Genomic DNA, 16,715 nt, shown 5'->3' with positions numbered 1-16,715 from the left:
CTGAGTTTGAAGGTAGGCCTTGAAATACATCCATAGGTACACCTCCAACTGACTCAAATGATGTCAATTGGCCGATCAGAAGCTTCAAAAGCCATGACGTCATTTTCTGGAATTTGCCAAGCTGTTTAAAAGCACAGCCAACTCAGTGTATGTAAACTTCTGACCCACTGGAATTGTGATACAGTGAATTACAAGTGAAATAATCTGTCTGTAAACAATTGTTGGAAAAACCACTTGTGTCATGCACAAAGTAGATGTCCTAACCGACTTGCCAAAACTATAGTTTGTTAACAAGACCTTTGTGGAGTGGTTGAAAAATTAGTTTTAATGACTCCAACCTAAGTGTATATAAACTTCTGATTTCAACTGTATGTGCAGCTCGGTGGCAAGTAAAATTCTGTATTTCATATTACAGTAAGTACTGTTTAATGACGTGTGTGACATCATTGTCCCCAGCACAAGGTGCATCTGTGTAATGATGACACTATTGAATCAGCTTCTTGATATGCCACACCTGTTAGGTGGATGAATTATCTTGGCAAAGGAGAAATGCTCACTAACAGGGATCTAAACAAATGTGTGCACCAAATTTGAGCGAAATAAAGCGTTTTGTGCGTATTTCAGCTCATGAACCATGGGACCAACACTTTACATGCGTTTCTAGTTTTGTTCAGTATTATACACTGCCTCAAGCTAGAGCTTGAATGAATAAGTCCCACTAGACCAAACAAAGTATCCCACCCAGTCTCTCTGAAACACTCACACACTTCTTGCTCAGTGACCTGATTCTAGTCTGTTTGGATTGAAGGATGACTCATAGGCGTCCAGTCATTAGCGAACAACAGCGGAGCACGTCTCCTAGAGTTAAAAAGCAGGGCATGATGATGATCTCACACCATCCTACATTCGGAGACCCTTGGGCCAGCCAGGTACAGTTCTTCAGTCCACATGACTAAGGTAGACAGTGTTTTAAAAAAATTTTGTTAACTTAACTCAGTGACGGCCTACCAAGAGGTCAAAGGCCTACTGCGGGGACGGGGGCTGGGGTTAAAATAAAAATGTTGGACTAAACACATATCACGACAATAGAGACATCACAACACTACATAGAGAGAGACCTAAGACAACAACACAGTCTGGTAGCAACACATGACAACATAGCATGGCAGCAACACATGACAACACAGCATGGTAGCAACACAACATGACAACAACACAGTAGCGACACAACATGGAGATCTTTGTGGGCTATACTCAGGCTTGTCTCAGGATGGTAAGTTGGTGGTTGAAGATATCCCTCTAGTGGTGTGGGGGCTGTGCTTTGGCAAAGTGGGTGGGGTTATATCCTTCCTGTTTGGCCCTGTCCGGGGGTGTCCACGGGATGGGGCCACAGTGTCTCCTGACCCCTCCTGTCTCAGCCTCCAGTATTTATGCTGCAGTAGTTTATGTGTCGGGGGGATAGGGTCAGTTTGTTATATCTGGAGTACTTCTCCTGTCCTATTCGGTGTCCTGTGTGAATTTAAGTGTGCTCTCTCTAATTCTCTCTTTCTCTCTCTCGGAGGACCTAAGCCCTAGGACCATGCCTCAGGACTACCTGACATGATGACTCCTTGCTGTCCCCAGTCCACCTGGCCGTGCTGCTGCTCCAGTTTCAACTGTTCTGCCTTATTATTATTGGACCATGCTGGTCATTTATGAACATTTGAACATCTTGGCCATGTTCTGTTATAATCTCCACTCGGCACGGCCAGAAGAGGACTGGCCACCCCACATAGCCTGGTTCCTCTCTAGGTTTCTTCCTAGGTTTTGGCCTTTCTAGGGAGTTTTTCCTAGCCACCGTGCTTCTACACCTGCATTGCTTGCTGTTTGGGGTTTTAGGCTGGGTTTCTGTACAGCACTTTGAGATATCAGCTGATGTAATAAGGGCTATATAAATACATTTGATTTGATTTGAACATAGCACAACAGGTGACTGCCAACTGATGGATCTACAAATCACCTACAAATCCTCTTGCATCAAAACTAACTACACATTCTTATTTGTAGATCAGTTAGTCACAACTTACCGACAATGCATCACATATTTGATTCTCTCAAACATTGCTTGTCTTTCCAGGTTGTCAATCTGGAAGCCATTTTCCCTGCTGCCATGGCGACCATGCAACCTCTTCTTCCCATAATCCACCATAAATGGAGGTCTTTGACTTCTAAATTGTCTGAGTTTGTCTGACTCAGACGATTCATGTCTGGGGTCTATCTATATCTCCTCCTGTGCCAAAGTCTGACAATTATCTCAATCCTTTAGCACAGGCTTTTTTCATAACCTTCTTCGCATCCCAAATAGTACCAAATGAAATGTAATTGCACTACTTTTGACTAGGGTCAATAGGGCTCTGGTCAAAAAAAGTGCACTTTATAGGGAATAGGGTGCCATGTGGAACACACAGTAATATATAATAATCGTTTTTCTCTCTGCATTATTGGGAAGGGCCAGTAAGCATTTCACAGCTAGTCTACAGCTGTTGTTTATGACGCATGTGACAAATACAATGTGATATGATATTGTCTGTGACTCCCCTCCCCATGAAATTCTCCTTTGGCAGACCGTTGTGTAAATATGTCCAAGCCACCGCTCAGTCAATGGAGCTAAGAAATTCTATATTTATACAAAGTCTGAGGCAAATTACATTTCAAAAACCAGTGTAGTGAGAAATGCGTAATGAATGATGTGGACCACAAATGAAGAATCTTTGAGGGCTGTTTGATCTGGGCTGTTATGATGGTCTGTAATAACACTTACAGTCTTGCCAAAGTTTGTCAAGGTCGCCAATAGATAAACCAGAGGGCTTTATGGGTAATGTTAGGCATTAATTAATCTAATCCTTTCTCGATTTTGAGGAAAGCGATCTTATCTCACGCTTAAAGAAAGTAATCCCAATTAGATTGAGCTTGTTTTAGCTCATTTAACCAAAGTGCAGTTTTCAACCCAAAATCAGAAAGCGTCAGTCGAGAACAAATTAACAAGGAACATGTGTGGAATGGCTCAGCTTGTAAGGTTCAAGCCTGGAATAACCTGGTGCCAACTGTCATGGCACCATATTCTGTCACGCACGCTCCTGTGCCATCTGCCAGAAGTAATGTAACAAAATCTCGAACAGGAAAGTCTTTCCACAGACCACTGAGAAAGTAGACACACACACACACATAGACACACACACACACACACACACACACACACACACACACACACACACACACACACACACACACACACACACACACACACACACACACACACACACACACACAGAGTCTCAAAGTGCATCCTTATTGGGATCTCTGATGATTCACAGGAAACTGAAGTGAGCTCCCTCACATTCATGTCCAGACAAATCCCCTTACTAAACTCTGCTGTCCGTCTGCATGCCATACTGACACCACACAAGAACAACACAAGATGACTCCTTATACTGTGCAATGGCCCGGATGACTAAGGATAACTGGGGACAGTTGGGCTTTAGCTTTTCCCCCGTGCTGCTCTTGTCTCACCCGCCTTTACACAATGACTGACAATGTTTACATGACCTATACACTAGTACGAGAGAGAGAGAGAGAGAGAGAGTCTGTCTGTCTGTCTGTCTGTCTGTCTGTCTGTCTGTCTGTCTGTCTCTGTTTTGGCAATGTTAACATATGTTTCCAATGCCAATAAAGCCCTTCAATTGAATTGGTGAGATAAGAGTGCGTGGGTGCTCGGAAATAGACTAGCTGATGGTTTGAGGTTGCAGCCTAGCAGTCTCTCTCTTCTCGCTCCCTCCCTCTCTTCTTATCAATGCGTGTCTCAGACGTACAGAGCCTTAAACCTGCCAGATGTGTCATTAAAGAGGCCAGCTTAGACCACTGGCCTCCGGCACACTCCATGGTCTCCTCTGATGAAAAACTGATTTCCACAGCAGCCATGGCCAGAGGGGTGACAGGCAAGTGGGACCACAGTAGAAAGTGGACGCTGGGATTGAACCCCAGTCTCCAGTGGGGAGTAGTAAAAACATGATTGGTCGGGTGTGTTACCACTAGACCGGGTCACAGCAGCCACTACAACAGCTGACATCTTTAAGGGCAAGTCAGAGCTTTTATTTCAGCTTCAGTCAAAGTCCTGGCCCTGTGGCCTATGTCAACACTGAAGACTTAACAGATGCTGGAAATGTCACCTGTCACACACACTTACTATCCAGCCCCAGTCACGCAACATCATCGCTAGAACGACCTCCGCACCTCGGCTGCAGCCATGGGCTGTGTCCCAAATGGCACCCGATTCCCTATATAATGCACTGCTTTTGACCAGGGCACTATTTAGGCGACAGGGTGCCATTGGGGACGCACCTTGGTCCATGGCCCAAGCCGGGCCTTAGATGCCATAGCTTGACCTATTAAACCAGCACAAAATGGGACCTGAGCTTGATCTATGAACCTGTATCGGTAATCTCTGTTCATAAAGTTGAGGTGAAACACATAAGGTTATGATGATAAATTAGCCTTATCCGAGCCAGAATGGCCCATAGGGCAGAAGCCTATTTCCTATAAAGATTTAAATGAAGTGAAAAATATGAGGTTGCGGTGATGCCAGTGCGACTAGTTATGCCAGTGCGACTAGAAAATTGCGGAATCATTGAAGTAACTTCCAAATAAAGACAGACAGAGAGTGAATGAGGGCTCTCAACAAACAACAAAATCACCCAAAATAGCTCTACAAATTGAATATCTACAGCGTTTGTATGTGGAGCTGCTTCTAAGAGTCAGGCATTAGCAGGAAATGTGGAGAAAGTTGTGTTTTTGTCATCATCACTCCGACTCACATAGAGAAACATTGAGCTGAGTCCTCCAAGCCTCCATCTGCCACAATACACAGATCATGTATTCTGTTTGAAAGTCTTTTGAGAGGGTATGTATGTGTGTGGGGCGGTGGCATGGCGCAAAGTAATTCTTCAGTTAAGAATAGCAGTGGGTAGAAACTGTACATACTGCGGTAGAAATGTGAAAGTAAGGTATAGAAAGAAAGAGAGCGAAGCAAGAGAGAAAGATATAGACAGAGAGAGACTTAAAGAGAGAGATACAGAGAAATATATAAGTAAAGACAGAGAAAAAGACACAGAGAAGACATGTGTGTGTGTGCGTGCATAGGAGGGGCAGGAGTCCTCTTGGTCAGTGGTCTGTTTGTGTGAAGAGGTTGGAGGGAGCACACAGAGCCACAGACTGGGAGACATCTGGTTTCCAGTACAGACCTGCCCCTCATAACCCACAACCTAACTTTTTACTACAGGTAAGAACAACTGACACACACACACACACTCACTGACACACACACACACGGCTCCAGACCTGCAGACTTCCCAGCATACCCTGCTCACATTCCCGACCTCCTTCTGTCACCCGAAAGTTTGACTCACGCCCACAGCTCACTTCTTTCCTCCCACCGCCCTCCCCCCTGCCAAAACGCTGTCTGTCTCCCCTGTCTCTTCCCCTGTCTCCCCTCCCCCAACTGACTGTCTCTGAGTTAGACAAGAAACACATAAGTCAGACCTGACACTAGGATGAATGGTATCCACATCGACGGGGCTGTAGTGGGGCGGGTCGAGAGCTTCAAGTTCCTCTGTGTCCACATCACTAAGGAATTAACATGGTCCACACACACCAACACAGTCATGAAGAGGGCACGACAACGCCTCTTCCGCTTCAGGAGGCTGAAAAGATTTGGCATGGGCCTGCAGATCCTCAAAAAGTTCAAAAGCTGTACCATTGAGAGCATCTTGACTGTCAGCATCACTGCTTGGTATGGCAACTGCTTGACATCCGACTGGAAGGCGCTACAGAGGGTAGTGCGTACGGCCCAGTACATCACTGGGGCCGAGCTTCCTGGCATCCAGAACTTCTATACCAGGCGGTGTCAGAAGAAGGTCCTAAAAACTGTCAGACTCCAGCCACCCCAGTCATAGACTTGCATGGCAAACGGTACCGATGAACCAATCCTGGAACCCTGTGTATATAGCCAAGTGATCGTTTCTCATTGTGTAATTATTCCTTGTGTAATTATCTTTCTATAATGGTTTTTCTGTCTGCATTATTGGGAAGGACCAGTAAGTAAGCATTTCACTATTAGTGTACACCTGTTGTTAACAAAGCATGAGACAAAACCTTTTTTTTTTACACCCCCCCGAACGTGTGTGTGTGTGTCTGTGTGTGTGCGTGCGCATGTGTGTGCGTTCGTGTGTGTGTGTGTGTGTGTGTGTAATTGGCAGGGAACATCTTGATTGACAGAGGGGGATAGATAGTTTAAAGGGTTAGTTCAGGATTGTGGCAATGAAGCTCTTTATCTACTTCCCCAGAGTTATTATTAACTCAAGCATACCATTTTTTTAGAGGTAGTTTCACGAGCCGCTGCTAACAGTTACCATAGACTTCCAGTCTTTGTGCTAATGCTAGTTAGCAATTGCACAAACACCAGTTAGCAACTTCCTTCAAGCTGCAGACAGAGACGTAAAAATGGTTATCCATGAGTTCATCTGACTCTGGGGAAGTAGATAAAGGGCTTCATTGCCAAAATCCTGAAATATCCCTATAATGAAAACACGTGTTTACTTGATACAAGATGATAGAAGAAGTACTCACCAAATACTTCAAGACAATGACACTACAAAACCAAGGGTAGGTTTAGGGTGCATTCCATATGACCCCTATTCCCCATATAGTGCACTACTTTCGACCAGGGCCAGGAAATAGTAATGGATTATAAAGGGAATAGGCTGCCTTTTGGGACGCGTCCAACTCTCCTACTGTGTTTAATCTAAGATAACTAGGGTGAGGGAATGTGATGATGGGGCCAAAAGTGAGTGATCAGACCCCCTGCTCCCTTCCATAATCCGCACCCCACGGAGATGGGATTGGAAAAACAACAACGTGACGTGGGATCCAGTCACGTGATCAGGTGAGGAATGCCTTCGACTCCGAGGCACGGAAGCAGAGTGCTGATAGGACGATCTAATGCTGGACTAGGGTTGTCAATCACAATACCAGTATCACAATCCTACTATACTCAATTTTCCAAGGGCAACAAGGGAAAAACTAAGCAGTTTAAATTCTTTAAAAACGTGCTAAAATTGTGCATGCTAAAGTTAGAAAAATAAACAAACGTGACAAAATGTGTTTCTAACATTAGGACTGTTTCCTCAAGAAACAAGAAATTATGTCTGCTTCATGTTTTGTTTGCTTATCATGATACTTATGAGTATCAGACTACTGATATCGTGAATGATACACAACACAACACAAAAGTCTGACTGATGAACAGGACAGGAAGCGGAGCCCTGATAGGTAGATCTAATCCCACAACAACCCGGTCTGACCGATACACACAAAACAAAACAGATAACACACTGATCTCCTGTAGCCGACCACCCACATGGCAAAACAAACCTGTAAACTGAGTAGCATGGGAGTAAGGAAAATGGCTTGGTGGCTAACATGGGGCTAGTGAAACTAGTGAAATCCATACACTGTAACTACTACAATTACTATACTACTATTACACAGTTGTGTAAAGTACTTAAGTAAAAAATAATTTAAAGTACTACTTAACTTCTTCGAGATAGGGGACGCTCTTTTAATTTTTGGATAAAAAACGTTCCCGTTTTAAACAAGATATTTTGTCACGAAAAGATGATCGACTATGTATGTAATTGACAGCTTTGGAAAGAAAAAACTCTGAAATTTCCAAAACTGCAAAGATATTATCTGTGAGTGCCCCAGAACTAATGCTACAGGCGAAACCAAGATGAAATTTCATACAGGAAATGCCCCAGATTCTGAAGGCGCTGTGTTCCAATGTCTCCTTATATGGCTGTGAATGCGCCAGGAATGAGCCTGCACTTTCTGTCGTTTCCCCAAGGTGTCTGCAGCATTGTGACGTATTTGTAGGCATATCATTGGAAGATTGACCATAAGAGACGACATTTACCTGGTGTCCGCCCGGTGTCCTGCGTCGAAATTATTGCGTAATCTCCAGGTCCATGCGCGTTCCATTTCTTCAGAGGAGAAACCAAACTGCCACGAATGATTTATCATCGATAGATATGTGAAAAACACCTTGAGGATTGATTCTAAACAACGTTTGCCATGTTTCTGTCGATATTATGGAGTTAATTTGGAAAAAAGTTTGCGTTGTAATGACTTAATTTTCGAGTTTTTTCTTACCCAAACGTGATGAACAAAACGGAGCGATTTGTCCTACACAAATCATATTTTTGGATAAACTGAACATTTGCTATCTAACTGAGTCTCCTCATTGAAAACATCTGATGTTCTTCAAAGGTAAATTATTTTATTTGAATGCTTTTCTTGTTTTTGTGAAAATGTTGCATACTGAATGCCAGGCTCAATGCTATGCTAGGCTATCAATACTCTTACACAAATGCTTGTTTAGCTATGGTTCAAAAGCATATTTTGAAAATTTGAGATGACAGTGTTGTTAACAAAAGGCTAAGCTTGAGAGCAAATATATTTATTTCATTTCATTTGCGATTTTCATGAATAGTTAACGTTGCGTTATGGTAATGAGCTTGAGGCTATAAATAGGATCCCGGATACGGGATTGCTCGTCGCAACAGGTTAAGTAGTTTTGGGGGGTTTCTGTACTTTACGTTAACATTTATATTTTTGCCAACTTTTACTTTTACTATACTACATTCCTAAATAAAATATTATACTTTTTACTCCATACATTTTCCCTGACACCCAAAAGTGCTCATTACATTTTGACAGGTAAAATGTCCCAATTCACATACTTATCAAGAGAACATCCCTGGTCATCCCTACTGCATCTGATGTCACGACTTCCGCCGCAGTCGGCCCCTCTCCTTGTTCGGCCGGCGTTCGGCGGTATTTTCATTTATCCATTTGTTTTGTCTTGTTCCCTTCACACCTGGTTTTCATTACCTACATACACTACATGTGTTTATTCCTCTGTTCCCGCTCATGTCTTTGTGTGGAATCGTTGGTGTGTTACGTGTTTGTTCGCACTAGGCTAGCGTTCAGTATTTCTGTGTATTTTCACGAAGCTTGTTTGTATTGTTATACATTTTGTGTCTTGTGACTGTTTTGCGCGCTTTACACTTTGCCTTGTTGGTTGGAGGTTCTTGACGCAGCTGCGTCCGTCTGTATCTCTCTCCTGCCGTACTAAAGTGTGCACCTCTTCACAATTCTCTGCTCTCCTGCACCTGACTTCAGCAGAAGTACGCACACGCCTGACATCTGAAGGACTCACTAAGAACAAATGCTTTGTTTGTAAATAATGTTGGAGTGTGCCCCTGGCTATCCGTCAATAAAAAAAAACTAGAACATTGTGTCGTCTGGTTTGCATAATATAAGAAATTTGAAATGGTTTATATTTTTACTTTTACTTTTGATACTTAAGTACATTTTAGCAATTCCATTTACTTGTGATACTTAAGTACATTTAAAACCAAATACTTTTAGACTTTTATGCAAGTAGTATTTTACTGGGTGACCTCTCACTAAAGGCTTCAATCATACAAAAGTTATACTCAAATCCAAACTGGTTCTCTGGCAAATTAGTAGGAATGTCTCACCCTATGTTCAAGAATGGCCTTTTTCCTTTACTCAGACCTCTCACTTTGAGTTACTGGAAAAGGAAATCATCGCCCTATCATTTCTATTTTAAAACAAGCTATAGAAAGTTGGTTGCAATTTTATCATTTTTTAACTAGGCAAGTCAGTTAAGAACAAATAATTATTTATAATGACGGCCTACCCCAAATGACACTGGTTCAATTGTGCACCGCCCTATGGGCTCCAAATCATGGCCGGTTGTGACACAGCCTGGAAAGGAACCAGGGTCTGTAGTGATGACTCTAGTACTGAGATGCAGTGCCTTAGACCACTGCGCCACTCAGGAGACCCATAAAATACTGAACAAATAATATAACAAATGTTGTGGTTAAATTCAAATGCTCTTTCCACAACTAATTGCAGCATTACCGCAAAAATCGAAGAGGAAGGGGAAAAAAGTAAGGAACTTGACTGTCGGCCATTTTGAGCCTGCAATCGAACCCACAAATGCTGATGCTCCAGATACTAAGCTAGTCTAAAGAAGGACAATTGTATTGCTTCTGTAATAAGAACAACAGTTTTCAGCTGTGCTAGCAAAAGGGTTTTCTAATGATCAATTAGCCTTTTAAAATGATAAACTTGGATTAGTTTACACAGCGTGCCATTGGAACACAGGAGTGATGGTTGCTGATAATGGGCCTCTGTACGCCCATGTAGATATTCATTTTTTTTTTAATTGGCCATTTCCACCGAAAATAGTAATTTACAACATTAACATTGTCTACACTGTATTTCTGATCAATTTGATGTTATTTTAACGTACAAAAAAAATTGCTTTTCTTTCAAAAACAAGGACATTTCTAAATGACGCCAATCTTTTGAACGGTAGTGTAAATATAAGTGACCCGTTTCAGGAAACTAGCCGTAAGTCGGGGGTCACATGAGAGCCATTTGATGGTAATCTTTTTGTAATCAAAATGCGTTAAATTTTTGAGCAGAAATGCCTTCTGGAACATGTGAACTTTCATGTGCCTTAACCTCTTCAACCTATGGGGGCGCTATGTCATTATTGGATTAAAAAACGTGCCCGTTTTAAGCGCAATATTTTGTCACGAAAAGATGTTCGACTATGCATATAATTGGCAGCTTTGGAAGGAAAACACTCTGACGTTTCCAAAACTGCAAAGATATTATCTGTGAGTGCCCCAGAACTGATGCAACAGGCGAAACCAAGATGAAACTTCAAACAGGAAATGAGCAGGATTTTTGACGCTCTGTTTTTCGTTGCCTCCTTATATGGCTGTGAAAGCGCCACGAATTAGCCTGCCCTTTCTATCGTTTCTCCAAGTTGTCTGCAGCATTGTGACGTATTTGTAGGATTGATTCTAAACAACGTTTACCATGTTTCAGTCGATATTATGGAGTTAATGTGGAAGAAAGTTTGGCGTTTGGATGAATGAATTTTCGTTTTTTTTTGGTAGCCAAACATGACGCAGAAAACGGACTGATTTCTCCTGCACAAATAATCTTTCAGGAAAACTGAACATTTGCTATCTAACTGAGAGTCTCCTCATTGAAAACATCCGAAGTTCTTCAAAGGTAAATGATTTATTGAATGTTTTTGCTGGTTTTTGCGAAAATGTTGCCTGCTAATGCTAACGCTAAATGCTAATGCTAAATGCTAACGCTAAATGCTAAATGCTAGTTTTCTATGGTTGAGAAGCATATTTTTGAAAATCTGAGATGACAGTGTTGTTAACAAAAGGCTAAGCTTGAGAGCTAGCATATTGATTTCATTTCATTTGCGATTTTCATGAATAGTTAACGTTGTGTTATGGTAATGGGCTTGAGGCTGTAGTCATGATCCCGGATCCGGGTTGGCTCGACGCAAGAAGTTAATATCAAACTTGCATGCCATCTGTAAATATGAATACATTGTTAAATAATGATCCCTGTTGATTAATCCACAGAAAAAGTGAGCAACCTTCCCGCTAGCCGTGATTGGCTGAGATAATGCGTGGGCTGGACATAAAGAGAGTTGAATTCGGATTGGTCTGCCATATAGCACGCTTCTGTCTATTTAAGCTGGTTAGTGTGTGTAGGTAATCCTGTCTAACGCAGCTTTAAAAAATATATATTGCTTAGTAGAACAGCATAAGTGTTGCTCTCCATATTCTGGAGAAACGAGTTTTGAAATCAGTGGAATTAGTGTATGATAGCTAAGGAGACGGAGGAAAAAACCTGTCTCCAGATTACATCTTCAAACTAAGGGCAACCATGGTATCAGTGACAGGGAGAAGTGTCCATGATGTATACGGGTAAGATATGGGTAAGATAGTCTAGACGCCACTATGCAAGTAGCCATTTCAATACAATGTCACTGCGACAACTGTTGATAGACGTAGCTGGTAAATTCGCTTTGGCAATCTACTCCAATTTCAGACCACAGGTAAGATAGTATAGCTAGCTACATTTTCAGATGTTACAGTTTTCTAATTTTGACAAAATATTTTAATTTCAAGTTAAAGTGTACTGTTAGCTAGCTAGCTAACATTAGCTGGCTGGATCGCTAGCTAACATTACGTGTATTATTTGTATCTCGGAGCCATTTTCTTTGCTTGTTATAGCCTAATGTTAGCTAGCTAACATTGAACCTGGTTGGTTAGCTACCTGCATATTCACGCAGGGTAGTAACGTCATGAGTTGTGATTATGGTAAAAAAATGTAATCCTTCTCACCCCCCCCTTAAAAGATTTAGATGCACTATTGTAAAGTGGCTGTTCCACTGGATGTCATAAGGTGAATGCACCAATTTGTAAGTCGCTCTGGATAAGAGCGTCTGCTAAATGACTTAAATGTAAATGTAAATGTCTCAACAAAAGACTCTACTATGCAAGTGCCCATTTTAATAGAATGTCACTGCGACAACTGTTAGCCAGGTAGCTAAGATGCTTGACTGCTGTTGTCAGGACAGAACCCTCGGATCAACCCTTAAAGAGATTGGTGTAGCTAAAGTTTAAGAAGATGTGAACAATGCTGAATGGGTGTAGACAAAGAAGAGCTCTCCAGTAGATACCAAAACATTTAAAGGCCATTTTCTCAAAAGTGAGGTTACAAGTTTATCAACTTTTAAAGCAGAATTACTTTCCCATTGTTCCTCAAATGCAGTGTATGATATACAATTTTGTAGCTCTGTGTCTCAGCTTTATCCAATGTAAAAAACACAATTTCAAATGTTGCTACATAAGACCGAATCAAGGTGGTCGGTGACATATTTGCAAAAAACATATATGGGGGATTGGAAGTGATGCAGACATTTGCATTGATGGAAGCTACAATCTATCTGCAATATTAAAGCTAATCTACTCCCTAAAAAAGAAGAGATGCTCATAAACACATGGCCACCGGGGTCACAGTGGAAAAGCAACATGACTGTAGTCCAGTACTTACTGTGCATAGAGCCCTGTGGAAGAGCTGAGGCTTTAGGTGGGCTGATTCTGCTCTTGGGTTGGGCCACCATGTCCATAGTTTGTGCCTGGCTTTGGGACTGGCTCTGAGTCTGAGACTGCATCTGGGACTGCTGTTTGTCCGCCTGTTGCAGTGCAGGTGGGGCGGCTGCAGCCAGGCCCCTCTGCTTGGTCAGGGTCCCGTCGCTGCCGGCCCTCATCAGCTTCTCCCCTACACTCACCACCCGGGCTCGAGCCCCACCAGGAGCCTCCTTACGGGAGGACGACACCTTGGAGCCCGCCCCGGCGGAGGATGGTCGAGCCAGCCGTGAAGCTTTAGACATCCTGCTGGAAGTCAGTGGAAGGCTGGGTGTCTGGGACTCTCAGTCTATCTGTCTCTCTTAGATTCTGTTCGTTGCAGGTCCGTGGTAAACAGTAGAGTACTCCAGCTTCTCGGTGTGTGTGTGTGTCTCCCACTGGGCTCTGCGAGTCCTGACTGGAGCAGGTAGGCTGGGTTGGGCAGCCAGAGGAAGGAGGGTACATTTGGGAAGGCAGAAGGGGAGAAGGAGGAGAGAGAGAGAGGGGGGCGGGAAAAGTTAACAGCTCCCTGGAAGGTGTACTCTTCTGCTGACAGGGCCTCCTGGGCTTATCCTCCAAAGCAAACAGAGCTGTGTGTGTGTGTGTGTGTGTGCGTGTCTGTTTGTGTGTGTGTGTGCTCAAACCTGTGGCTCGGCAGAAGGTGCTGGGCCAAATGCATATATAAACAGCCAGGTCCTTAATGTCAGCGCATTCCAGCTCTATAACCCACTGTTTCCCTCTCTATCCCCCGCTCTCACACTCTTCTCATCCCCTCCTCCTTTTCTTTAATCTGCTGTAGTCCCTCTCTCATTGACTCTGTCATATACAGACAGTCCCATACTCCCTCTCTCATTGACTCTGTCATATACAGACAGTACCGTACTCCCTCTCTGTCATATACAGACAGTCCTGTACTCCCTCTCTCATATGAAAACAATTCCGTACTCCCGTTTTCTCTGCTCTTCTCTTGCTTTTCGGTTTCCTCTTCTTTGCTCTTCCACTGCTTTGCTGATGCTCAGTGTGAAACTGTTGCAGTGCTCTGGTGAGCACAGACAAAACACGAGAGAGAGGTAGAGAGAGAGAGAGAGCGCGAGTGAGTGAGTGAGTGAGTTAGAGAGAAAAAAAGAGCATGAGAGAGAGAGCGGGAGAGAGAGAGAGCGGATGATTTGTGATCCCTCCTCCTCAGGTGCAGCTGCTGAAGCCGTTCCAGATGTGTCAGTTGCTTCATGTCACCGCTCAGCTGCCCAACACACACACAGCCACTCGCATTCCTGCTCACCTCTCCATCGCCGGATTCACCTCAAACTCCAAATCCTCTCTCTCCCTCTATCATTCTTCCTCTCTCTCTCTCCTTCCCTTATTCACACTGTCTCCTCATGCGTGTGAAAAGATGTTGTCCTGATACTGGAAGCAGCCGGAAGTAACAAACATACACATTCTCACACACACACACACACACACACACACACACACACACACACACACACACACACACACACACACACACACACACACACACACACACACACACACACACACACACACACACACACACACACACACACACACACACACACACACACACACCCCTTCACCGGAAGAATATACAGAGAATTAAAGAGCACAGAGGAAAGAAGGATTACTGTAGAACGCAGCATGCTTCTCTGCACAGTGAGTGTGTGTTTGTATGTGGCCCTGATTGGCTGCCACACTGAGCATTAGATGAAAGAAAGAGAAAGAGAGAGAGAGATAAAGAGAGAGAGAGATAAAGAGAGAGAGAGAGCAAAAGAGCGAAAACAGTGCAGCTTCTAGGTGAGAGAAAAATGGAAAAAGACGAAAGTTCATTTGAGGATCAGAGAGCTACAGAGGGGCATTCTCCTCCCTCTTTCCTCTCCTCCCTCTCTCCTCTGAGCCTAAACAGAATGTTCTGTACATTGGTACACACAGCTCATCCTCACACTCAGCACATCCTCCTCTCCTGAGGTAAGATAGGCTGCGTCCGAAATGACACCCTATTCCCTATATAGTGTACTTCTTTTGAGCAAGGTCCATAAAGCTCTGGTCAAAATTAGTGCACTATATGCACTCTTAGAAAAAAAGAGTTACAAAACGGTTATTTGGCTGTCCCCATGGAGAACCCTTTTTGGTTCCAGGTAAAACCTGGATTCAAAGGGTTCTCCTATGGGAACAGCCGATGAACCCTTTAAGGTTCTAGATAGCACCTTTTTTTCTAAGAATGCAGGGAATAGCGTGCGATTTGGGACAGAACCATAACAATAATCTCAGACTTCAATATGGGTATGAAACAAAGATGCTGACAGACCCAAGGTCAGGTTGTCCTCATTCCAAAGACATTATCTCCAAAAGAAGGAACAAAATAACTGATCTGGAGTAGTGAAACAAAGACTAAGTTAACTATGGACGTGGCAAATGACAGACAGCAACAGAATTCCTGAGGGAGATTTTTGTAATTTAAGGCGTTAACAGTGAGGCTGATCATTCTCAGGCAGTTTTACACACATACGGTGTGACTCACATATGACTACGAACCGAGGTCATGCCACAATACGTGTATTAGCTGGTGACATACAACACTGTTTACAGGCTACAGAGTCTACCCACCATAGAAGTATTATGGTACATGTGCTCAGTTTCATTATGTGGCGTGTTAGCTATGTACAGTATGCACTTTGTTCAGTGTGCTGAGAGATTTAACACCACACAGAGGATTATGGTTAGCGCAGGATCAACAAACTATGAGAAAAGTCAAGAGCAGCAAACCAAGCCAATGGACAGGAGAGGGGGGGACCACTACACTGTTTATTATTATTTATTTTTTACTTAACCAATTGCTTAATCAGTGTTATTCTGTGAGTTGGGTGGAATTCAGAAGGACGAAAAATGCTGCTAATGTGTGAAGGTTTGTTCACTCAGACTTTGCACATAGTGAGCTGAATGCATAAAAACATGGTTTTGCCTCCAGCATTTTAAGCCTATCCCAAACCTTAACCCTTTCATTAAACATTTGGAGTTAATGCCTAACCTTAAGAATTTGGAGTTAATGCCTAACCTTAACCTTTATCACTTCAAGACTTGAATCGAATGACAAATTAATGTTTGCCTTTGGAGCTCCCGAGTGGTGCAGCGGTCTAAGGCACTGCATCTCAGTGCAAGAGGCATCACTACAGTCCCTGGTTTGAATCCAGGCTGTATCACATCCGGCTGTGATTGGAGTCCCATAGGGCAGCGTGCAATTGGCCCAGCGTTGTCTGGGTTTGGCCGGGGTAGGCTGTGATTGTAAATAAGAATTTGTTCTTAACTGACTCGCCTAGTTAAATAAAGGTTAAATAAATGAAAAAGCCAACACTGTACAGTATGTTGGTTCAGCTATCTACAAGCTCCCACAGTCTGACGTCAGAATTAGTTCATCCATGTTTCTCAAACGTCAAATTTCTAAAGTTGTTCCAAACGTCAAGTGTGTGGTAAAATGGTGGGTGTTGGGTTGTAGGGCACACAGAGACAGGGAGGTTCTAGTCAGAAAACACAACTTTAGTAGGCAACAAAAAAGAAACGTAA

At 43.1% G+C, this 16,715-nt stretch overlaps 1 protein-coding gene across 1 annotated transcript in view; it reads right to left on the bottom strand.

Annotated features, from left to right (window-relative positions):
- The window catches only part of LOC115105150 (sickle tail protein homolog), a 165,480-nt gene extending 151,930 nt beyond the window's left edge, over nucleotides 1-13,550 (bottom strand). Inside the window, 1 exon segment of the mRNA XM_065007142.1 lies at nucleotides 13,066-13,550. Coding sequence (XP_064863214.1) covers nucleotides 13,066-13,405 — 340 coding nt within the window. The 5' untranslated portion in view covers nucleotides 13,406-13,550.
- Nucleotides 13,551-16,715: the final 3,165 nt, after the last annotated feature.

The sequence above is a fragment of the Oncorhynchus nerka genome, linkage group LG22, assembly GCF_034236695.1.
Source record: "Oncorhynchus nerka isolate Pitt River linkage group LG22, Oner_Uvic_2.0, whole genome shotgun sequence".
Classification (NCBI taxonomy): Eukaryota; Metazoa; Chordata; class Actinopteri; order Salmoniformes; family Salmonidae; genus Oncorhynchus; species Oncorhynchus nerka.
Note: the sequence above shows the minus strand (reverse complement) of the source record. Positions and strands in the feature narration are given on the sequence as shown.